This window comes from Callorhinus ursinus, unplaced genomic scaffold, assembly GCF_003265705.2.
Source record: "Callorhinus ursinus isolate GAN/ISIS: 27379988/994484 unplaced genomic scaffold, GSC_fseal_2.0 scaffold26, whole genome shotgun sequence".
Classification (NCBI taxonomy): Eukaryota; Metazoa; Chordata; class Mammalia; order Carnivora; family Otariidae; genus Callorhinus; species Callorhinus ursinus.
In genome coordinates, this window is record NW_027397088.1 from 15,743,002 (window position 1) to 15,767,040 (window position 24,039).

The 24,039-nt window shown below is 56.6% G+C and overlaps 2 protein-coding genes across 2 annotated transcripts in view; one reads left to right on the forward strand and one right to left on the reverse strand.

Moving 5' to 3' along the window:
* The window catches only part of JARID2 (jumonji and AT-rich interaction domain containing 2), a 250,040-nt gene extending 239,553 nt beyond the window's left edge, over positions 1–10,487 (forward strand). The window contains 6 exon segments of the mRNA XM_025891071.2: positions 732–837; positions 1,831–2,013; positions 2,480–2,610; positions 3,193–3,376; positions 5,400–5,507; positions 8,532–10,487. Of these exon segments, the coding sequence (XP_025746856.1) occupies positions 732–837; positions 1,831–2,013; positions 2,480–2,610; positions 3,193–3,376; positions 5,400–5,507; positions 8,532–8,714 (895 nt within the window). The 3' untranslated portion in view covers positions 8,715–10,487.
* A 556-nt stretch (positions 10,488–11,043) lies between these two features.
* DTNBP1 (dystrobrevin binding protein 1) overlaps positions 11,044–24,039 on the reverse strand; it is a 121,455-nt gene continuing 108,459 nt past the window's right edge. The window contains exons 8-10 of the mRNA XM_025891072.2: positions 20,784–20,939; positions 12,360–12,503; positions 11,044–11,381 (exon numbers count right to left, since the gene is read on the reverse strand). Coding sequence (XP_025746857.1) covers positions 11,164–11,381; positions 12,360–12,503; positions 20,784–20,939 — 518 coding nt within the window. The 3' untranslated portion in view covers positions 11,044–11,163. The remainder of the gene's footprint in view (positions 11,382–12,359; positions 12,504–20,783; positions 20,940–24,039) is intronic.

A 24,039-nucleotide genomic window follows, 5' to 3' on the forward strand; every position in this document is an offset into this window, starting at 1 on the left:
TCCAGCCTTCTCTCCCCCTCGCCATCCCGGCCAGCTTCTCAGCTGCAGTCAGAAGGGTCCGCTCTGTCCCCTGCCCCTGGCCAGGCCCCCCATCCGCCTGCAGAGCTTGCCCGACGTGGCCCTCCGGCGCTGCTCTCCTGGTCGCCAAGCCGGCTGGGCCAGGCCCCGGGCTTGCTGGGCTCTGGCACACGGTGCCCTCGGTGGGGCTGGGCCTGCTCCCCCATTTCAGAACTTCACGCCGCTGAGGTGTCCGGGCAGCGTGGGCCGCGAGGCTGCACACAGACAGGCTCGACTCCTTTCCTGACTGTGTGTGGAGGATGGCGGGGTTCGGCCGCCGCAGCCCTCCCCTGCCTGGGGGACCAGCGCCCTGGTCCCGCGGCGCCTTCTGCAGGCGTAGGGCACGCACCAGAGGCCAGTGGGCTTTGCACGTGTGTCTGGATCTGATCTATAGGGGGCTTTAAACGTCCGGTTTGGGTTTGAAGGGTTTTCGGCTCACCTTTAGGTCAGCTCTGCATAAGAGGAGCGCGTTCACCTGCCGCGGCCGCCGTGTGGCCCTGGGAAGTGGGGCGCCGGTCCCCGGGGTGCGTCCCTCCTCCCACACTCTGAGGCCGCTCTACAGGGCTGTGTTTGCTCTGTTCCCTGTGGGAGGGTGCGGGGTGGGGCCCACTGTGCTCCCCGGGCGGAGGGTCCTTGTCAAGGCTCTGCTCTGCCCATGTTTCCAAACACCCCAGGTATTGCATTCCTGCTGAGGAGGAGAACAAGCTTGAGGATGTGGTCCACACCCTTCTGCAGGCCAACGGTACCCCCGGGCTGCAGATGCTGGAAAGCAACGTCATGGTAGGCCCCTCCGCCTGGGCCTGCAGACCCGGGCCGCGGATGTTTGGGCGCAGCGGGGATTCGGGGTTGTTGGATAAAAGTCACTTTCTTTGCTGACCTGCCCTTCAGAGGCAAAGACGACATTGAAAAGTCAACCCTCCAGGGATCTGCCCCAGCCCAAATGTTCTCTTTTATGAAAACCAAACTAGGGAAGTGTTTTTCTCAGATTGCACAGAACTCCAAGCTGACGTCCATGGGGGCCTTGGACTCTGGTTCAGGGCCTGCTTGTGTTGTAAGTGCAGAACGGGGTGTTCTGGGGGGCAGGGTCCCGTGCTCACATCGGGCCCTCCTGTGGGCCACCCAGGTGACTGGGCTGCTGGTCGGGAGGCTTCTGACCCCGTTTTCAGGAAGGTCTTGGGCCTCTTGAGTTGCTGGGAATCTAACTTCAGCCTTGAGCTGTGTTCTGACACCTGAACCCCGGCTTTCTCTGGCCTCTGCTGACCTCTGCCTCGGTCTGCTGTCCCTGCTGGGCCCACCTCACTCTGGGTGCAGCTCAGAGAAGGGGAGCATCAGCCCCTCTGGGGGTGCTGGGCCCAAGCCCCCCAGCCTGCACTGCTGCGCCCACCTGGTGCCGGAGGCCACGGCGGTGTATGTGTATCCCGTTTCCAGGTGGCGGTGTTGCACGGGACAGGGCTGTGTACTCCCCCAGTGACCGCACCCCTGTGTGAACGCGGTGTCACTCGCTGGCCAGTACTCATTGAGAGCTTTGTTCTTCTTTGAGGAATTGTGTGTGTTCCCTAAAGGAGAAGCAAACCCTTAATACAAAACAATCTACCTCCTGGCACGCAGGCCCCTTTGAAGTCCTGATTCCCCCCACACACACACACACAGGTTGTGCGTGTTAACACACCTGCTGGGTTGAGGCCGTGTCCCGGGGCGGGGGGCGCCGTGAGCAGCGGGTCGTGGTTGGGGGCAGCCGACGGGAGTGCGCCCCAGCCCGGCCTGTCCCCCTAGATCTCCCCGGAGGTGCTGTGTAAAGAGGGGATCAAGGTGCACAGGACCGTGCAGCAGAGTGGCCAGTTCGTCGTCTGCTTCCCGGGCTCCTTTGTGTCCAAAGTCTGCTGCGGCTACAGCGTCTCGGAGACCGTGCACTTTGCCACCACCCAGTGGACGAGTATGGGCTTCGAGACGGCCAAGGTGAGGCTGACCGAGCCCCCTGCGCACGCTGCTGCGTCACTGTGCGTGGACCGTGCGGGCGTGCACACCGGCCAGGGAAGGGGGAGCTAGCTGCAGAGGATGCCTTTGAGACCTTTAATTGGTAGCTGGGGGGGGGGTTCCTCTAGTAGAGGGGAGTGAGTATCGTGAACGATTTTGAGTTCTGTTAGTGACCCACACACAGTATTGGGAAGACGGTATAAAAGGAGTTTAAGGTCAAACTTAAAATGGGTAGAAAATCTGCACCCATTTTAAAGCGGTGGCATGCATTTGTGGGGGGCGTGCCCCCAGCGAGGACTTTTCCTGCTCTCTGCTGCCGTTCCCCCGGGGCGGGCGGATGGACGGGATTGTCGCAGGACTTTCAGTTGCTTTGAATCCACCCGGAATTCAGAGTTTGGGAATTCAGATAGCCCACGCGTCCCCTGAAGGGCTGTGTCGCCTCTTGCAGGAAATGAAGCGTCGCCATATAGCTAAGCCATTCTCCATGGAGAAGTTACTCTACCAGATTGCACAAGCGGAAGCGAAAAAGGAAAACGGCCCCACTCTCAGTACCATCTCCGCCCTTCTGGATGAGCTCAGGTAACTCGGGGTCTGGCTTCCGGGAGTCCCTGGGGGGGGGGGGGGGGGGGGGGGGCCCCCGGGGGGCCGAGGGGGGGGGGCCCCCGGGGGGGGGGCGGGGCGGCCGGGGCGGGGGGGGGGGGCGGTAGGCTTTGGGAGCGGGGTGGGTTCTCTTTCCTCTGCCCTTTCCGTCCCGAGGCTTGATGTTGGGGTCGGAACGGGCTGGCGCGCAGCTGCGGGAGCTTAGGCCGCGGTGGGAAGGGGTGGAGGCGGGCCCTGGGCGGATTGCCCGGGTCCCGGTAGTGTGCGGCCCTGGAGAGATGCGACCCGGGCCTCGAGATGCCGCCGCGGCCGGTGCCCCCCACTCGCTGTCCCCACCCCCCTGCAGGCGACCTGGCGTCGGGTCTGGCTGGCCACCTCTGCCAATGCGCGGCCTTCCCCCGGCTCCGGTCCTCGGAGCCCCTGTGGTAGACGCGGCTCTCGTGCTCTGCCTCCTCTGGAGGCCCCTTCCTGGCCTCCCCACGGGGCTTCCGGAGCCCTGCGGCCTGCGGTGCGGCCTGCGCCGCGGCGCCCTGACGCCCCGCCCCCGCTCTGTGCGCGCAGGGATACGGAGCTGCGGCAGCGGCGGCAGCTGTTCGAGGCCGGCCTCCACTCGTCCGCGCGCTACGGCAGCCACGACGGCAATGGCGCCATGGCGGATGGCAAGAAAAAGCCTCGAAAGTGGCTACAGTTGGAGACGTCGGAGAGGAGGTGTCAGGTCTGCCAGCACCTGTGCTACCTGTCCATGGTGAGCCCGGGGGAGGCCTGGACACGGGGGTCGGGTCAGGGGCTCGGTCCCCGCCCTGCTCCCTCCGCCCCTGCCCGTCGCGCCCCAGCTGCTGCTCGCCGGGGGGGGGGGGGGGGGGGGCTCGCGGGTCCCGTCCGGCCTCGGCTCCTGTCAGGTTCCAGTCTGACGACTCAGAAATGTGTCTGGTGAAAACAGGTTTGTGAGCAGCGCAGCTCCTGGTTTCTGGTGGGAGCCGCTTCTGGGCCGACGACGGCAGGCCCTTTGGGCTCCTCTGCCCCCTCCCCCGGCCCGCCCTGGGGCCTCAGGTGCCGCCCGAAAGGCCCTGTGTCCGCAGGGTGAGGACTAGTGGCCGGGGCGGGGCTGGGACGGCCGCGTGCACAGCAGCCACAGCGCCCGTCTTACCTCCGGGGGCTTCCCGACTTAAGGTGGCTGCTCTTCCGATTGTTCTGCTTGTCGACGGCCCCAGAGTGGTAGGCACGCGCTAGAAACTGGACTCCAGTGTTTAGTTTTGAGGCCGCCTCCCGCCTAGCCGTGCCATCCCGTGTGAGGCGTGGGGCGGTGGCGGCCGCGGCGCGCGCTCCGACCACCACTCTGTCCTCCGGGCCCGTGCAGCATCCGGGAGACGGCGACACGCCGGGCCCTGTGCAGCCGCGGGCTCGTGTGCGGGGCCGAGCGCGTGCGGGGTGGGCCGGGCCGGGCCGCGGCGTCCGGGCGGCGGGCGCGTTACGTGCATTTTCCGCCTGAGGATGTTTTGAACTCGCTGGGTTTTATCAGGATGTGAGCCTCTCGTGAGTCCAGGAAGATCTGTATTTTCTTCTGTCTGGTCCGTCTTTTCCAAGGTACTTCTAGAAAGATAAAATCTAGGGCCGTGGTCTCTTAGAGAAAGTGCTAAGCATGTCCCCAGATCTTAAAACCGTTGGGTGAGCGGCACTTGGGAAAGCCGCGGAGCCCGGAGCGCATCCTGTTGTGTCGGCCGGAGCCGCTCCTGTGGGAGACAGCCCCGTTATTTCCCACGAGCCGCGGTGGCGCGGTCACGACCTCCGTGTGGGGGCCCCGGCTGGTTCCCGTGGGTTTGTGCTCAGGCCGTCATGCAGACGGGCGGGCCCTGAGAGAGATCACCAGGCATTTCCTAGCAGCCCCAGTGTTTTTCCAAGAAAGCATAGATCCACATGAATTTGTATGTAAAAACAGGTTTTATTTTACAATTTTCGTTGCTTGGATGAGTCCTAAGCTTTGTGTTTTTGTTTACGGTTTCCTCTTTTTGTCTATTTCTGTGCTTGGCCCGAGTGTCTTTAAAAGGTGAGGGCTTTCTTCCTGTGTTAGGTCCTCCCTCCCCCAGCTCGTCGTACAGCTGCTTCCCCTGCATCTTTATGAAAAGGCCGGTCAGCCTCTTGCATGTCCTGTGTTAAGACAGCATTTTCCCTTTCTCCGCGCAGGAGAGCACGACTGGGGGCCAGGACGCCCCACACCACCCCTGCTGGCCGTCCGGGCTCCCGTGGGCCCCGGGCACGCGCTTCCACGCCGCGGGCGGCTTCCGCGCACGTCTGGGCCGCAGATCGCGCGGAACGGGTGGTGGGAGTGTCGGGGGGCAGCCCCTGGGTGACCAGCGGAGCTGATGGGGCACCGAGCAGCAGGGGGAGAACGTGCGGGGGCGTCCCTGCACAGCCGCTCCGGACCCACGCTGCCACCTCGTGTCCCGCCCCGGTTTGTGTAGTCGCCGTCCCGGAAGCCCCAGAAGCTGAGCGCTCAGACAGGCCTCGCGTTCTCCTCGGGTCTCCTCCGGCCTGTGGGCAGCAGAAACCCAGCGGGTCGTGAGGCCCCCACGCCCGTAGGTGCACCTCTGAGATGGGCATTTATTCGCTTCCTGGTTGAAAGTGCTGCTCCGGGTGCCTGTTCCCGGCTTTTCATTGCTGCCCGATAGTTTCACGGCCTGGGCACCCCCTCGGCCTGGGCCACAGCGCGGGGCCGCGCCCCGGCAGAGCTCCCGACGCCCCGGCCCTCAGGACCGGCGCTCTTCCCGCAGGTCGTGCAGGAGAACGAGAACGTGGTGTTCTGCCTGGAGTGCGCCCTGCGCCACGTGGAGAAGCAGAAGTCCTGTCGAGGGCTGAAGCTGATGTACCGCTACGATGAGGTCAGTGCGCGCCGCGGGCTCGCCTTGGGGCTCTGGTGGTCGGGGCGGGGCCTGCGGCCATGGCGACTGTCCCCTGCTCTCCTGGGGTGCGACGCACTCGCCGCGAGGCCCGACTCCCGGATGGAGAGCAGCGCTGGTCCAGCTTGTGTCCGACCTGACCTGGAGGGTCCCGGGGACTAAAATCAGAAATGTCTTTACTTTTACAGACTTCCGTTCGTTCTGGGTCTCTTCTTCCTGGTAACGGTAGCTCTGTAGCCGTGAGCCCGCTGCCCACCTGCCCCGCGTGGGGACCTGGCCCAGCCCCGCACAGCATCTCGGTGGGGGTGGCTGCCGGGGCCTCCGCTCACCCTGGTGGGCTGGGCTAAGGCAATGAGGGACAGTGTGCCGTCCCCCACGGCAGGGGCTGGGGTGCAGATCCGGGGGGTGGGGGGGGACAGGGGCCACCTGTGCACGTCCATCACTGGTTGGGGTGCACGGGGGGGGGGGGGGGGGCTCAGAGCCAAGTCTCCTCGGTCTTGGTTTTGTGAGAAAAGCCAAGATTCTAGGGCTCTGGGGACAGGGCCACCTTCCCTCGCTGCAGCCCCGCGGAGCCCCTGAGACCCAAGGGAATGAGCCCTGTCCTTCTGTGGGCTCCGTGCCCCTCCCCCACAGCGTGCGGCCTGCAGGGCAGGTTCGGCGGGCTCCGCGCGGGCCACTCCCCTGCGTAGGTCATGCCCCTGCCCCTGCCCCGGGAATGAGCCTGTGCCCGGGGGCGGGGGGGGGGTGGGGAGTGCTTTGCGGGGCCGCCTGCCTTCCTGCCTTGTGTGGGTCGCAGACCGCACCGGCCTCTTCTATCCCACCTCCAGTTGAGAACTGGGGTGCGCCCCCAGCAGGGCACGAGGCCAAGGGCCAGCGCTGGCAGCTGGCCGCTGGCTTTGTCCTCCTCAGGGGCCTCGGGACACTCGGGGCCTTTTTCCTTCGGCATCCAACTCCACAAGTCTCTGCTGTGCTTTTGTGTCCCCTGTGGTCCTTCCCTCCGTCCCTTGCCCTGGTCCTGCGAGAGCTGCCCGTTGTCCTTGGGGGCGGACGCCATCGGCAGCCCCGGCTCTGTGGCTCCATTGTGGCCGCAGATGGCAGCGCTTCCTGGGGCTGTCCCCGCACAGGCGGCAGGCCCGCGCCTCCGCATCCCACCCTGCAGCCTCCCAGGGTGCGCGGCCCTGCCCCTCGAGGACGCACCGCTCACACCGTGACGGCCCCAGAGCCCTTCCCGGGGCCACCTTTCCAACAACAGTGGTGCTGTGTCACCTGTCCTGGGCAGCACACGCCTGTCCTCCAGGCCCTCACGCTATGTCCTTGGGGGGGGGGTCCTCCTCCCACAGACGCTCTCCGCGCGGAGCCTCTGTCCTGTGCTGCGCGGCTGCTTCTGTGGGAGGTGACTGTCCTCACAACCCACGCAGCGGAGCCCCAGGCGGGACTTGGGGGGGATGGTGCGTCCGCGGGGCTCAGGCTGTGGGCCGGGGTGGGGGGGGAAGCCTTCGGCTAATGGGATAGAAAAGCTGAAAATAGACGTGGGTCTCGTTTTTAAAGTGGGAGCTTGAAGGCAGCAGGTGCTTTGGCCTCCCGGGTGTTTCGCATCAGCAGCAGATGCCGAGCCCGAGCCCGTTAGCTCGCGGGGCGCTGCCACCTGGCCGTGAGGCTCTCCAGAATGTGGGGTTCGCCCATTTCCGCCCGTCTTGGGTAGCCAGGTGTTGTGTGGGACCAGAATACCGTACAGAGAATCACGTCTGTGCGGGTCCTTCTTGGGGCTTTAATCTGTGGTTTTGATGAGTAAGAAGGGCATTCGAAGCTGCCTCCTTTGCCGGTGGCCTCATCTTAGTCTGAATCCGTTATTTCTCGGGTTGGGGTGTGTGGTGTGTGCGCATGTACGTTCATTCCTTGGGGAACGGCTCACTCTGGGTTGGGTATTAGAAATGGCTTGTGAGGACCCTGCAGGTCCCGCAAGGCCCGGTCAGGCCTCCTGGGCTGCCTGAGGGGAGCCGCCCAGCCTCCCTGGCAGCTGTCTGGTGGGATGCAGGGAGGGCGCTGCCCGGCCCCGTGCTGCCAGGAGGCTTTGGCCACTTGGAACCAGGTTTTAAAGAAGCTCCTCTGTTTACCCTCAATTAGCAGGTTTGCCATAAAGTGCTTTTAAAAATGGGCAGAAATGGTGCTTTCATACATGGGCGGCCCTGCTCCTTCCAGGGTGCTTTTCACTTTCTTTCCAGATGGTTTTCACTTCCCCTTTGAGACCTTCCACCCCTGTGATGAGAGCCTCCTGGTGCTGGAGGGCCGGCTTGGGACGTGGCTGACCCCCGGACCTTTGAGTAAAGGAAAGGCCTCTGCCGCCCCCGTGTCCACATGGTTTCCTTCATCCCTGGTCCAGGGCAGGAGCTCGTGACATGCAGGCCAGGCCACCTGCCATTTTGACAATTTGGCGCACGGTTTTACAAAACTGGACGGTTTGGAGTTGTGTGGATGTTGTGCACATTCTTGAGGCCAGCACCTGGGTGAACGGGCTGCCCTCGCTGGGGAGGGAGTACCAGCGGTATCGATGAGCAGACCCGCTGAAGGGAGGCTCGAGCGTCAGGGTCGCTGGAGCAACCCCCCCCCCCCCCATGCCCGGTGCAGGCGGGGCCGGGCTCCCTCGCGGCCCTGGTCTGTCTGTGCTGAGCCTGGCTCACAGGGCCCACAGCGCCCGCTGTTGTCCGCGCTTGTGCAGGCGGCTGTGGCTCGGCGGCGAGGGGGCCGCCGTCCTCCCTGCGGTCTGCAGTCACGGGACTTCACGGATGTTAAGCTGCCAGGGAGGGGGCCTCGCTGTCCCGGAGCGATGTTCTCACTGGTTCTCGGGCCACTGCTGCTCGGAAGGGCCCGGGGAGCCGTCCGGGGCCGGGAAGCACGCTCGGAGGGGCCCCTCGGCCGTCCCAGGCTCAGCGCCAAGCACCCCCTGGGCGGTTCTGGGACTGTGCTCTTCTGGTTTCTTAATTCTCTCTCCTTTTCGACCCGGAACAGGAACAGATCATCAGTCTGGTCAATCAGATCTGTGGCAAAGTATCTGGTAAGAACGGCAGCATTGAGAACTGTCTCAGTAAACCTACACCAAAAAGAGGGCCCCGCAAGAGAGCGACCGTGGACGTGCCGCCATCCCGGCTTTCATCCTCCAGTTCATCCAAAAGTGCTTCGAGCTCGTCGTGAAGATGCCAACACCCGTGTTGATTGATATATATTTTTTTGTAATTATTATATTCTAGTTTGGAGTACTTGCTGTAGGATTCAAGCTGTCTTTGCACTAGCTCTAAAGAAGATTTTCTTCTGGTTTTAGAGAACTAATTTTGTTTTAGCATTAAACTGTTGAACTTTTTTTTGTACTTAGAATACCTAGATACTGCAGTCAGATTTTTGAAACTGCCGTATATTCACTGTTTTAAAAACCCTTGAGGGGCTGTATTAATTTGTATTGCCCCTGTGGCTGAAAAAAAGCCTTTTCGGTTTTTTGTTTTGTTTTTTTGTTTTGTTTTGTTTTCTTTGGTAACTTGGGGAAAAAAAGGCTTTTTAACCCATTTTTGAAGAGGGTGAAGTTTGGAGAACAAATTTTAAAACCATTAGTCATGTGAGCAGATTTTTCTAGAGAGGAAAAGGGATAGGAGACACACACACACACACACACACACACAAAACTTGAAAAGAAATGGCTTTACTCTGGCTGTCTTTTCTTCTGTCATGTGCAAAATGAGTTTGTAGTTTTTTAAAACCGGAGAACCCCCATGTTGTGTCTTGGGGCGGTCATGGCAGCTGAAGGCGGACGGAGTTTCCTAACCCGAGGCAAAAACGCGAAGAGGAGCGCCGAGGTTCTCTTTACCAGCACATCACTATGCATCTGTTTTTGGGAAAGAGGAGAGCGAGACACGACTGCCTGCCTTGGAGGGGTCACGTGAGGGACACCTGTGCCTGATTTCATTAGGAAATCCATTCTGTTATTTTTTGGTGCTGTTGGCTACTTTATCAAAAACCCTTCAATAGCATCCTTAAGAAAAACAAAAAAAGGAAAAAAAAAAAGTGATCGAAGCCGTAAGTGCTTCTTTGTCCTAGATGTGCAATCTTTCTGACATTCCGTCTCCATCTCACTGCTTGTTCCCCACCTTCACGCGTCAGCATTAATCTCTCTCTGGTTCGTCTCGTTGACGGTCACACTTAATGCCACTAGGAGGTCTGCAGTTCTGTTTGAATGTGAAAATGCATTTGCGCTCATCTTGTCTATTTTTTCTCTTCATGTTGTAACAAAAAGAAAAAAAGAAAAAAAAAATCCCATCCCTTTTGTACATACGCCTGTAAATTGTTTTAAATACTTGAGCCTTTTTCTCGGTGGGGGGGTGGGGAGGGCGCGAAGACAAGATGAAGAAAAGCCTTACGTTTCCGTTTCTTCATCGGGTGGATTGGATGCTTACAGGGTTTTTCTTGTAACATTTATAAGTGCTGCTTACATCACTGAACAACAACAACAAAATAATAATGGAGTAGCTGTTGCCCTTCTCCGGTTGTGTGTACAGTATGTGTGGAATAAAAAAGGGAACTGTTTTCACAAGCTGTTCTTTGTTTCGTAATTGGACCCACCGAGCCCGTAGCTGCCCCTGTTGCACTGAGCTTGTCAGCGGGACTGTCAGGAGCGTCCTGTGCTACACTTTGTTGGTTGTTGTTGCAGAAGACTGAACTGTTTTTGGAATATTTAACAATTACATAAACAGTCAAGTGTTTTCCAATGTGGTTGTCCGGTTTTTATGGCCTTGCTGTGTACTTTCCCTCTTTTTGACAGTAAACTCTGCCTCTGGCTTACAGTTTGACATTTAATTTATTAGCGCTGCTCTGCACCCTCCCGCGGGAGGGAGGACTTCATGTTGTTTATTGCCAGTTTTTTGTTTACTTTTCAGGTTTGTACTACAAGGTTTAATAATAAAAACAAAGTTTTTTGGATATTTGTCTGTCTGGTGGAAGATGAGTGAATGAAACGAGCTCGCGCTCGTCTGGTCACCCCCCCCTTCCCCCCCCCCCCCCCCCCCCGCCAGGCAGCCGCCGCCCCCGCCGGGGGCGCCCCCCCCCCCCCCCCGGAGCGGGTCCCCCGTGGCTGCTGTGACCTCTTCCTTGCCGAGCAGCCGAGCAGCAGGCCAGGCCAGGCGCGCTGCTGAAGGGAGCCCCGCTGGGTGGCCGGCTTCTTGACAGGAGGAGGAACAGAGAAGTGATCTGGATGATGGAGCCTTCTCCTCTGGGCGCAGGTGTGTGTGCTCATGTTAAAGTAGGGACAGTTGTAGGGTGTTGATTTTTGTCCTCACAGAGGGAAGGAAACCCAAGCGGACTCGGGCTTCACTGCGGAGGACGCAGACTTAAGTCTCTCCAAAGGGCTTCCTCCTCCGCGCTGGGCCGAGCCGGGGACGTAGGGTTCCTGTCCCAGCCCTGCCGGACACAGGCCCCTCCGCGGTCCGTGGGGCCCCGAGCCGCCCTCCCTGCCCCAAGGCCTGAAGGACGGATCTGGTTAGAAGCCCTTCCGTACGCACTTTATTGTCAGCTGTTCTTAGTTTCTCACACGTTACTGGCAAACGGTAAGAACCACCCGCCTGCACAGAGAGGGCACAGACGGCAGGAGCGTGCAGACCTAGCAGTCGCTGTCGTCCGTGTGTAACGTGGCGAGGGCTGTGTCCACCTCCACGCCCTCTTCGTCAGACTGGACAATGGGGGACTCGCCACGGTCGTGGGGGGCTGGGGCAGCCAGCTCGGGGCAGACGGATGGCGAGGAAGGCCGCGCAACTTGGGATTCAGCGGCCCTTGGGACCTGGAGAGTGATGTCGTGCCGACCAACCCCCGAGGCGGGCCCTGCGAAGTGGAGAGAAGTGGCCATGGAGACAGTGCAGTTACGAAGTACCGTGGACGGCCGTCCGAACGCACACGCAGTCCGGGCGGCCCCGGTCCCGGCAGCGCCAGGGCCCCAAGCCAAGCCTGCCTTCCACACCAGCAAAGCACGGGGCTAAAGGCACAGGCGGCATTTCTTCGCGTCGCAGCCCGTGTAACCACCATATTCTGGGTTTCCGTATATCCCTGGGAGGAAAACCCCGGGGAATCAACGCTAAGAGAAAACCTCCCTGGCCTAAAAAGGCCCGAAAGGAGGCAGAGTCACGTGCAGCTGGCCAAGACACGGCTTGCGTCCTCCTGACTCCGGGGGAAAGGGGCCAGCACTCCCGCCCTTCCCAGCAGCCTTGGCGCCTGGGGAACGGTGCTGCCTCGTGGCGAAGTTAAAGGGAGCACCCACTGATGAGAAGGCTGGGGTTTCGAGGGGGGGCCCCGGCGGGGGGGGGGGGGCAGGACTGCGCTTACCCGCATACGAGCCGGCGCCCCCCCCACCCCCGCCCCGGGCCTGAGGGACGGTGTCACGCTGAGCCCGGCTCTAGGGTCTAGGGCTGGGGCCTCGGAGGACCGTCTGGCCCACTTCCGTGACACCCAGTTCGGGGAAGGCAGGACGTGGGTGGAGGACGAGTGCCCGGGGGCTGCGGCACCACCCAAACCAGAGCCCCCGGCGGAGCAAGAGCTCCAGGAAGCGCGTGCAGAGGGCGGGAGGGGCGGGAGCCCCGGCTCCATCTAACGGCCCGACTCCCACAGCCTAACGAGCCCCGCTGCGGCCCAACGGCCCGAGGGGGTGTGGGGCTGCGGTCACGGTCTGGGCCAGGCGGCTGACGGGGCAGCGGGACAAGCAGCTGAGCTCAAGGACCGGCACGGGCTGACCACAGTCCTCGGAGGGCTGCCCTCCAGAGGGAGCGGGCGTGAGTGTGACAGTGTGTGCGAGCTGGTCACCCCCACCTGAGACCGGAGACAGTGCCGTGTTGTCTTCGCCGCCGGAATTCAGGAAGACGTCCAGGGCCTCCTGGTCAGAGATGTCCATCAGATCCATCTGCTCCAGCATGTCGACGTTCACCTCCATGGACGACATGCTGCCCATGGGCTCTGGGAAGACACGGGCGTGAGAGGAAGTGACACCTTCGGTCTGGAATGACTCTCGGGTGAGCTTTGAGTGCACTAGGCTAACACGCTCGCGAGATAGAAGTTCTCTGCCATCCCAAACCTTCCAAACCAGAGCAAGGACCCCTCCCAGTGAGGCGCTGTGACTCCCTCCTCGCCCAGCCTTGGTGCCCGGGGACCCCTTCCGGCAGCTTCCCTGCTTGCAGGTGCCCCAGACAGCCCGCCCCTGCGTGCAGCCGTCCTCGCTGCCAAGCGGGACCCCGTTCTCGAGAGCCCTCCTGCCGCCACAGCTCTGCCTCCCGCCCGCAGATGCCCCCAAACGTGGTAACCCCGGCTGAAGCTGTCCTTGCCCTGGTGGCCTCTGGTCTCTGCTCGGGACGGCAGACAAGCTTTGGGCAGGGCCTGCAGACTCCCTGCAGCGAAAGCACAGACTACAGGAAAGCCGAGCCGGCCCACGGGCGAGAGGAGACAGAGACTGCGAGTGAGCCTGGGCCCGGGGGCGGGGATGCGAGCCCCTGGTCTGGAGCCCCGTTCCTACTATTTCCATGGCCCAGAAAACCGCAAGCCCATTGGCTTCACCATCCCAGGCGTGACAGTGTCCGGCAGAAATGAATTATTTCTGGATGCAGACACACCCCCAGCCCTGGGTCTCCCAGGCACGCAGACACGCAAGCTCGGCGCAGCCCAGCGCTTACAGCACGTGGGGCCCGCCACTCACGGAGAGGGTCAGTAGAAACACACACGGGTAGCACCCCCTGCCATTTAATTTAAATGACTAAGTATTTTAATAAACTTAGAGATGGATCAAAAAAACAAAACAAAACGGGTTAAAAGACAAACATTTGAGAAAAGCCAAATAACTTTCAGATAGGAACGTTTTAGTCACCAAAACGTAGAACTTTGGGCAGGAGTTAAACGGAAGATGAGTGAGGGCCAAACAAAGTCCACAAGAGCATGCTAGACTGAATCAACTCTCCCCCACATGGCCCAGAAGCAGCAGGAAAACGCAAACGCTGAACACTGTCAGGGCTCCAAGACCAGACACGCTGGGGAGCAGTGCCAGTCCACGGGGCTGGTGACTTTCCAGACCAGACTCAGGAAGACAGATAAAAGCAATCCTCACCTCCATTAGTGGAGCTGGCGAACGGCAGAGAGAAGGAACAGATGAAAAGCAGGAAATAATCAGTCTGACAGCTTCTCAACAACAGAAGCCAGGAGACCGTGGAGTAAGAAGTTCAAAGAGGTGAGAGGAATGTCATCGCTAAGATTCTAGAACATTAAGTGGCATTTAAGATCAAGGATCAGATACAAGCTCAGTCAGACAAACCTCGCCACGTGAACCTGCTCTGGCCATGGGCACGCAGGGCCGAAGGGGCCGGGCAGCTGGTCACAGCAGTACCCAGTACTAGAGGACTGGGCGCTGGTGACAGGAGCCACAGCGGGTGTGTGGGGAGCCCATGCGGTGTGAGGTCGTGCTCCAGGGGGAGGGAGGGAGGACCGGATCATCTTGAGGCACGGCACCCTTATTGGTCACCCTAAGATTCGAAGTAAAGAGCACATCACTTCTGTCCCTAAGCTGGAAGGAGCTTACTCAAGCTTAGGTGACCTCCCCGAAACGGCAACATCCAAAGCCACGTGGTCAGCATGGACTCGGCCCAGGTGTGGCCCAGGTCACAGCCCACTGTGCCCACTGGTCAGATGCGGGCCCCGTGGGGGCGCCGGCCGCTCCTTTATGGGTAGGGAGGCCTGTCAGCCCGGCTTTTCTGGCTACTGGCCTTGCTTTGGCTGCAGTTTTCAAAGGTCCAGAGGCTCCCTTTCCTTTCTGTCACATCCTCTTGAAGAGGACAGGGGTAGGACTTCGAGAACAACTGGATTACCAAGCATCGAACAGCACCAAGAAAGACGGTAATGAAGCCACGTATGTCAGTAAGCCCAGGAAATGTAAATGAATCAGATTTGCCAGTTTTGTAACAAGTTATAAGACTGAATTAAAGTGATTAAAATCTACCTATGTCTCGTTCCTAGGAGACACTCCTAAAACATAAGGGCATTAAAAAAAAAAAACATGAAAAGCTTAAGAAAAATGGAAAGTAGATACACAACATGAAAGCTGACACAGTAGTTTTAGTAGGAAACAAAACACTTTAAGGGAAAGCAAAAATATTGGGGTAAAGTGTAGTACTTAATAAAGGTTCAGTTCGCCAGGAGGACAATTCAGAATTTCCGTGTGATGATATAATTTCTGGCTATGTTTAAAGAATGGCAGACAAGGAAGATCTAAGAAATCCATAATCATGAGGGGAAGGAGGGCTTAATATACCTCTTGGATAATTACATAACCAAACGCTATAAAATTTAGTGATAGGGAATATTTGAACAGCCCAACTTACAAGCCTCTTGCAATGAGTACACACAGAACCCTCTCATTTAGAATCTTGCTCTCAAATACACATGAAACATGCAAACTCTTAATTCTTGAAAAAAAAAATTCAAAATCTCGTTCTCTGACAACCACAACGACGTTCATTAGAAATCAGTAACGGTAACTAGAAACACCTTCACGCATTATTTAAAGACACTTCTGAACATTTCGCAAGTCAAGTAAGTCATAATGGAAAATCTGAAAAACCCAGGAAGAAACTATTACTTGTCAAAATTTGTAGAATTCTGTTAAAAGGGGTGAACTTTAACCTCGTGAAACATTCATAGCTCTGACTGCCTTATTCAGACAAGAATCCTGAAAATCAAGTGCAGATGATCAACTTAAATTAGACCAAAACCCAAGAAACCACCACTTGAAAATCCCCAGCACTGAGGAAGACAACTTCATGAACTAAAGATTCAATAGAAAACAAAACTAAAAGTTGAGTCTTTGAGAAAACACTTAAAAACGAATGTTCTGGGTAAGATTCATCACGAAGGGCTTAACGGCACAAACGAGCAATTTGAGGGAGGCCAAAGCAAAGGTTGCCCCAAATGCCAGAGACGGAGACGCACACCGCGGGCACCACTGTGCAAACCTATTTGCGAACTACAGATGCAAATCTGTGCTGGGCAGATTCTGTGGAAAACTTGCTAAACTAGTAAGAAATGAGAAACCTCTGTAACTATCAAAGGGAAAGCACAGGTAGCTCTTGCCGCAGAGAGGACCCCCCCCCCCCCCCCCCGCCCCAGCAGTGTCCGAGGCATGTTCCCCCAACGCCGGGGAAGAGAAGTGAGGAGAGCTGCTGGGCGTGGGCACAAAGCAGGGCTCCTGGAGGGTGGTGCTCCCTCCGTGTAGGAGCTGAGCTCAGCTGCAGCCAGCGTCTGCAGGGTACTTCTCACAGGACCTGGAAATTGGGACACTCCCACGTTTCTACGGAAGGACAAAGGGCCCAGAAGGCCAAGGCAACCGCAAAGGAGCAAGAATGCGCCAAGCTGTGCAGGGGTGTGCAGGACTCACTGTGAAACGCTCCGCCACCGAGGCCCCAACACCCTGGACCAGAGGACTCTTTGTCGTGGGGCTGTCCTGTCTACTGGCAGATGGCCAGCAGCATCCGTCCGTCTGTCTGCTAGATACCAGCAGCATGCCCCTGCCCCGAGCGCCCCACCACGGTGCAGACGGGAGACAAAACTGCCCCCACGTGAGAACCGCTGCTTACTGAAGAACTCAGATGGTATGGCTGGGGCTCCAGGCTAGACACGCGGAAGAACAGGTCGGAGAAGAGGGCCCAGCACAGACCCCCCGTGTACTGCAACAAGACACCCAGCAGCGGCGGGGGAGGAATGCTGGGGCGGAGACAACAGTACCGAAACGGGGTCCTTCCCTCACGATCCGCAGAAAGACCACCTGGTGGTGGATTTAAGAGCCAAGTATGGAATGGAAAACACTGAAACTTTACATATGAAACACAGTAGGATGTTCCTATAACTTGCAGCTCTAGCCAAGTTCTACTTGTGTGTTACTTGGAGGGAAGGCGTTCCTGAGCGAGACGCAAAAGGACGAACCATACACAATAAAATGGGCAAAGCTGATCACATTAAAATAAACACACTGAGCAAAAGCCACTCTAGGATCGATAAGCCATGGGTCAAGTGAAGGTGATGGCCTCAGATTATCATCAAAGGCCAATACCACAGGTATAAGACTATGGACAATCAAGGAAATGCAGATCAAAAAAACCCAAATAAGAGGTCATTTCGTACAGATTGGTAAAAACTTAAATCTCTGGCTCTAACAAGTGTTGACAAAGATGAGTGATCAGAACACGCACATACTGCTAGGGACAGTGTAAACGGGTATGGGGATTTTGGCAGGTAATTTGACCATCTAGTAAAAATAAAGATAAGCACATCAAATGACTCTGTAATTACTATCCTCGTGATACACCCTAAGGAAACGGTTCTCAAAGCGGGGCCGCCGGGGCCAGCCAGCAGCCTCTAGTGTTCCCTCACCCCACAGCTGGTCAGAAATGCGAATTCTCAGGCCCCACCCCAAACCTACTAGATCAGAAACCCTGGAGTGGGGCCAGCCCCCATGTGCGCAGCCCTCCTGGTGACGGTGAGGCTGGCTCAAGTTTAAGACCCATGGCCCTAAAGAAACGCTCTTCACATGTACCAAGACACACGGGAATGTCCTTAACGGTGGTGTTTTTAGTGAGAAAGAACTGGAAACAACGAAAACACCCTTATTGGTGGTGTTTTTAGTGAGAAAGAACTGGAAACAACGAAAACACCATCGACACAATGAATAGATTTCCATATATTCACTCAATAGATCTGGAAATTATTTAAGAGTGAAAAGGAACAAACGAGGCTGAAATGAGCCGGAATGGACAATGGTCAGAATGCGTGCCCAGAAAGCCAGCACGCAGTGCAGCGCTGATCTGCGTCTGTGCGTGGCCAGAACCGTGAGAGTGGCTGGTGCCTCTGGAGGGGGGCCTTCACTGGTATGGGTGCTGTTAGTTCTTGAGCTGGGTGGTTAGTACATGGGTGTTTTTTTTGTTTTGTTTTGCTTTGAAAATATACCAATAGTTTATCAAGTCAGTCACAAAAGTCCACTTTCCAAAGTAATGCACTGCAAGGGATGAGTTTTGAAACAGTATATGGGTGTTTATGTTACTCCTTATACCTCTGTGTATGTCTGGAATATTTCATAACATTTCTTAAAATATCTGAAGCAAATCTGGAAAAACATTAAAATGCTAAAACTGGAAGCAGGAGTATGGGACATTTTCAGTTCTTTTCTGGATATTAAAATACTTCCTAATTCAATGAAAGCCAGTAATGGGTCACAGTAAATTTCCAAGTTCTAAATAAAATCCTCACGGGGAGATAGTCATACAAAGTTAAACCCATAAGCTGATGACTGTGTCTGAGATACTCCTCCAGTCAGGATCGTACCCTGAGGGGGGGCAGGGGGACACTATATGAATTCTAGTTTGGTGCATTTCTATCTATTAATTCTCTTGTAACTTTGCTAGCAATCTTGCCCACACATCCTTTTCTTTCCCAAGCACTGGGTCCATCCTGGAATATCCAAGGGCTGAGTCAGGGCACCTCAGGGCACAGGGGGGCACCCCTGGCTCCAGGATTCGACTCTGCTGAGCCCCGTAGGGCCCCCTCGGGAGCCGGAGATCCATTGTGGGAACACACAGATAGAGAGCAGGGCGTCTCCAAGGTGATCTGTTCATTACTAGCTGCACCCTCAACATACCCTGGCTCTCAGCAACGAAGACCACAGAAGCCGTGCCCTGACCGCACTCAGACCCGCTGGGCGCCGGTGGCTCCCAGATCCCCTCCGCAGCTTGGCACATCTGGCGGTGCCCTTGTGTCTCCAAGTGCAGGACGCTCCACGCTCTGCGGGTTCTCCAGCGTCACCCTGACCCAGGGTGGCCCGAGGTCCCTTTACCCTTTACTCGGATACTTTTCTGGGTAAAATTTCCCATGCCTTTGTCTTCATTAAAAAACGATGCTTTGGAAAGTGAGAAAAATTCAGACTGCTATTTCTGATTTAGGAGTCCAAAGGAGGTCCAAAGTCCAAAGAAGGAGTCCAAAATACCATGTTCACTATGGAGATTTTTTTTATCTTCACTGATTCTCCTACGAGAGACCTCTGCACATTTATCCTTGGGAGAGGCCTGCTCGGGAAGGCAGGCGTGTGGGACTCGCCAGGCTGGGAAGCCCAAGGGATGGCTCCCAATAGCCCTGTGGAGAGATGCTTGCTATCTGTGAATGTCCTTCCAGCTCTGGCTGCAGCAGAAAGCGAAAAAGCCCAAATCTTCCAATTTTCTTCTTCAGTGCTTTCAAGACCACACAGATTGGCAACGTGTGCCTGACTCCATTTTTTTTTTAACCTTAAAAAAATGAGCCGAACACTTCTTTAAAATTTAAAGAAGCCTCTTTGTTAGGTGTCCAAAACCATAAAAACTCACTTCCTTGTTATTTAATTGATGTCTGTTCACCAAGTGCTGGCTGAGCGCGTCCCCGTGCTGGCCACACACACAGGGCCCCTGTCCCCAGGGGCTCGCCATCCACAGGAGCAGGGACTTCCGCACCTGTCCTGCTTCCACCACGTCGGGTCTCCCCGTGAGAGGCACTTCCTTCCACCTTCTCTCTGCTCCTCTGGGCCTCCATCTGTGCCGAGCGCTCCTGGGGGCTCGGGGAAGGTCTGCTGAGCAAAGGTGCCCGCAGAGTTGGCCGAGGTGGCCGTCCCCTTTGCGGCCCCACCTCCTCAGGCCCTCATGGCACAGGAGCGGCTCATGATGCTCAAGTCCGCAGGTTACGTCTGTAAGGATGTGCATGTCTGCTATGGCCTGAATGCCTGTAGCCCCCAAATTCCTATGTTGAAGCCCTATCCCCCAAATGTGCCAGTGTCTGGGGCGGGGGGGGGCCCTTTGGGAGGCGAACAGGCTGAGATGAGGTGAGGAGGGCTGGGCCTCCCCTAAGAGGATTAGTGTCCTCCGCAAAGACACGCCCGAGGGGGGCTCTCACTGCCACATGGGGGTGCGATGAGATGCAAGCCCAGGAAGAGGGCTTCTCCCCTGGGAGCCAAACCTGCCGGCACCTTGATCTTGGACTGGAGCCTCCAGAACTGTGGGAAATAAACGCCGGCGGTTTAAGCCGCCCGTGTGCGGGGGTCTGTTACAGGGGCTCACGCTGAGACGGCCGCCTCCTCACCCCACCCCTGCACACTACGGGACCCACATCCTGGCAGCAAACGGGCCGCTCACTCCATAACCAGCACCAAACCCTGGAGCAAAGGCATAGCGTGTGTATTCCGAGGAAACGGGCAGCCTGCCCTTCCTAGATGAAGCCAGACTTTAGGTCGGCGGCGTACAACAGGGAAAGCCCAGTCCGGAGAGACCAAGACGCTCATCTTCAAACCTGTCCAACCCGCCGCAGGAAAGCAGCCTTAGCCACCCAACGCACCTCCAGCACTTTCCGAGGCATTCACATATTACTTCTCATCAGTTTTCTCTGCATTATTTTCCTTCCTCGGTTTTGATTTCTGTAGCCTCTCCTGGGGGAGGCCACAGGATAAAAAGGGAAGGAAGAGTGTGAGGTAACAGAGGTACGTCGGGGGGTGAGGCGAGGGGCGGAGGAGCCCGGGAGCCTGAGGGCAGACAGGTCTGGGGAGGCGGGGGGGCCCGGAAGGCCTGGCCGTCACTGCTCCCGCCCGAGAGGAATGAAGCTGCCATGGAGGCGCCCGGCTCTCAAAGGTGGGGTGAGGGACCCCATCCCTGGTGCCTCCCCCGCTCCGCGTGTTCCTGGGAACTATCGAGGTGCAGACAGACATTTATGCATCTAGATGTGCCTCACAGAACCATTTATAAAGGTAAAGATTTGACACATTCAGCTAGGAAACTGGTGAAACACAGCACAGCGTACATCGTGCCGGTGAGGACGCACCTTTGAACACGCGCCCTTGTAAGGAATTCTTAACACGGGAATAATCCCCGTGCAGTGACCGGACATATGTACGGTGTGACAGTAATTACATACACAGACTGGGAAAGAACCACCCCGAAAATAGTAACAGATTACTCTGTGCTGTAGAATTAAGGGTGTTTGCCTTTTTTTACTTTTTAAAAAAACGTATTTTATGTTTTCTAAGTATCTCCAACTAAAGCCTAGAGCTACAGGAAGATGCAAAAACCACGACAAGACAAGACGTGGCGGGACGCATCCACTCTGAGTTTCGGGGACTGATACCAGAATGGACTGCAGGGGACTGTGCCCCACGGTCTCCGTCCCCCTCCGCCAGCGACCCTCTCCCCCACTTGCCTCTCCTCTCCGCTATCTGCAGGTAACCTGTGGAGAGGTACTGCTCCATGTCCTGCTGGAAGGCCTCCTCGAAAAACTTCTGCCGCTCCTTCAGCTTCGCTTGCTGGGCGTGCTCCATTTCCAGGACCTTCTGGGTGTGCTCGGCATCGAGTTCAGCTAAGGAAACAGAATACTCTGGGTCAGGGTTTGAGAATGGGTGGGGAGACAGGAAATGGGAATACATTCGTACTCCTGCGAGCCTCCAAGCTGAGAGGCCGCCTCCCGTCCCCCAGTCTGGGGCCCTTCTTCTGGCCCCCCGCGTGCCAGCCCCTAGCCGTCCCATGCCTTTGCCTGTGCTGCCCACCCCCCTCCCTGCCCCCGCCTGCAGTGACCTTCCCAGCACATCTCCCACTTCGTACAGAACAGCCTTCGGGCGGATAGAGGGACAGGGCCCTAGACAGAGGCTGCCCTCTGCCCTCCCCCAGCGTGGAGCCGGGTGCACAAGAAGCGCCCAGTAAGTTAAGGAGCAAGGACGCAGTTGCTGGGGTGCAGTGGCCATGGGGCGTCTGGGCTTCGCTGCTCACCAGCCATGCAACCTGCCTGACATCCGTCAGCCTTCCTGAGCCTCGGGGCCCATCTGAATTTTGGACGGGAATATTAACCCCATCCTGACGCACGACGTCAACAGAATCGTGTTGAAAGAACTTTACGATTAAAGTGAGCAGGGACCCTTCAAGTTTAGGCCGAGTCCGTACGAGCAGGCAAGAGCCGTGAGTACAGTCGGCCCCCGCGGCGGCACGCCAGCAAGAACCCCGCACTGGCCTTCTGGGGCCTCACCGTCCTCCATGCCCCTGTGGAGATACTGGGTCAGGCGTATATCATCGTTTGCCCTGTACGTGGGCCGCAGGTTATGAATTCTCAGGTCCTCTGGGCTTCACACTGCAGTGGGCACCCACTCGATGTGGCCCCCAAGATCCCCGGCCCCCTGGGGCGCACACCCCATGTGACCCCCGGACTGTGACTGCATTGGATTTTCCCGCCACAATTAGCTTAGGCCCCATGGCATGGCTGATGTGAAGAAAGAGAGGCCGTCCGGGCCAGCCTGCCCTGCCCCACCCTGGCTCTTCAAGGCCCCTGCACTGTTCCTGGACAAAGCGATGTGACCAGGGACATTCTCCCGTGCGGGCTCCGAAGCTCGGGAGCCGGTCGGCAAGGCCCGCTGGCGGTGTGCAGGGATGGAGAGCAGTCCCCGGTGGGGGGTGGGGGCGGCACCAGCACGGAAACAGGAACCTCCTCCTGCAAGCTCCGCCAACAACCTGACCGAGCGTGGAAGCGGTTTCCTTCCCCGACTCTCCGGACAGCAGTGTGGCCTGGTCAGCACCGTGCTGTTGGCCTTTGAAGCCCGGGGCCTGGACCGACCGCCCTACAGGCTGTGAGCAGAGACACCTGTGCTGGTCTCTTAGGCAGCAACACGGGGACACTGCAAGTAAAATGCATCAGTTCCAGCCCCTGCCCAAATCGGACTAGCGGAAGACTCAAAAAATGACAACTGGAGGTATTTCCCTTACACAAATATTTTGCAACAACTACCTTGTGGCAGACACGACGCTAGGCTGAGTTTGGCAGAACAGAACATGTCCGCTACCTTACTGTCGTGGAATAAACTGAGGGCCCCAAACACTGAAAGAAAATTTCACTGAAGACATTATTCCCCACAGTTTACCCTTGGGAAGCGTCACATCTTTGGGGTGTTAGAACTCCTGCAACTCAATAATAAAAAAAAAAAAAATCCAATTACAAAATGGACAGAGCATCTGAATAAACATTTTTCTTAAGAAGACATACAAATGACCAACAGGTACATGAAAAGATGCTCAAACATTAGTAATCATCACGGAAATGCAAACCAAATGCACAGCGAGAGAGACCATGTCACATCTGTTAGAATGGCCGTCACTGGGAAGACACGAGATACCAGGTGCTGGTGAGGATGCGGGGAAAGGGGAGCCCCCGTGCACCGTGGGTGGGAAGGCAAGCTGGTGCAGCCGCTGTGGAAAACAGGATGGAGGCTCCTCAAAAAATTAAAAATAGAATCACCCTACGATCCAGCACTCTCACTTCTGGGTTACATATTCAAATGAATGAAAACAGCATATCGGGGCGCCTAGGTGGCTCAGTCGGTTAAGTGACTGCCTTCGGCTCAGGTCATGATCCTGGAGTCCCGGGATCGAGTCCCGCATCGGGCTCCCTGCTCAGCAGGGAGTCTGCTTCTCCCTCTGACCCTCTTCCCTCTCGTGCTATCTCTCATTCTCTCTCTCTCAAATAAATAAATAAAAAATCTTTAAAAAAAAAAAAGAAAAAGAAAACAGCATATCGAAAAGGTATCTGCACTCGAGCATTATTCATGATAGCCAAGATATGGGAAGAACCTAAGTGTCTGTCAGGAATGAATGGATGTGGGGGGGGTGTGTGTGTGTGTGTCCAGCCACAGGCATACCAACGGAATACGACTCATTCATGAGGAAGAAGGAAATCCTGTCATTTGTGACACTACGGAGAGTTTGACAAGTCGGACAAAGAGAGACAAATCCTGCACGCTACTTAGATGTGGACTCTAGTGGAAACAGAGAGTAGAATGGTGGTTACCAGAGACTGGGCGGTGGGGGAAGTGGGGAGATGTGGGTCAAAGGGTACAAACTTGTAGTTAGAAGAGGTCTCATGTAAAACACTGTGGTTACAGTCAACAGTACTCATATATACTTCAGCATTGCTAAGAATCTAGATCCTAAGTGTTCTCACCACAAAAAGGAAATGATAATTTTGTGAGGTAATGGAGGTGTTAGCGGATGCTACAGTGGTAATCAGACTGCAGTATATGCTTGCATTAAATCAACACGTACACCTTAAACTTCCACAATGTTATATGTCAGTTATATATCAATAAAAAATCCCTGGGGTGTTACCAAGTGATTTTTTTTTTTTAAAGTAGGCTCCATGCCCAGTGTGGAACTCATGACCCTGAGATCAAGAGTTGGACGCCCAAGTGACTGAGCCACCCAGATGCCCCTGCAGTGATTTTTAACAACAAAAATACCTAAAACTTCTAGTGAACAATGGTCTACAAGGCCCAATGTGCTCTGCCTTAGTCAGTCTCTTCACCAATATTCAACACATTTCACAAATGCTGAGAACATAATCCTATATGCATGATATACCTTAAAAATTCAATAATGGAATATGGTTTTTTTAAAAAGATTTTTATTTATTTGAGACAGAG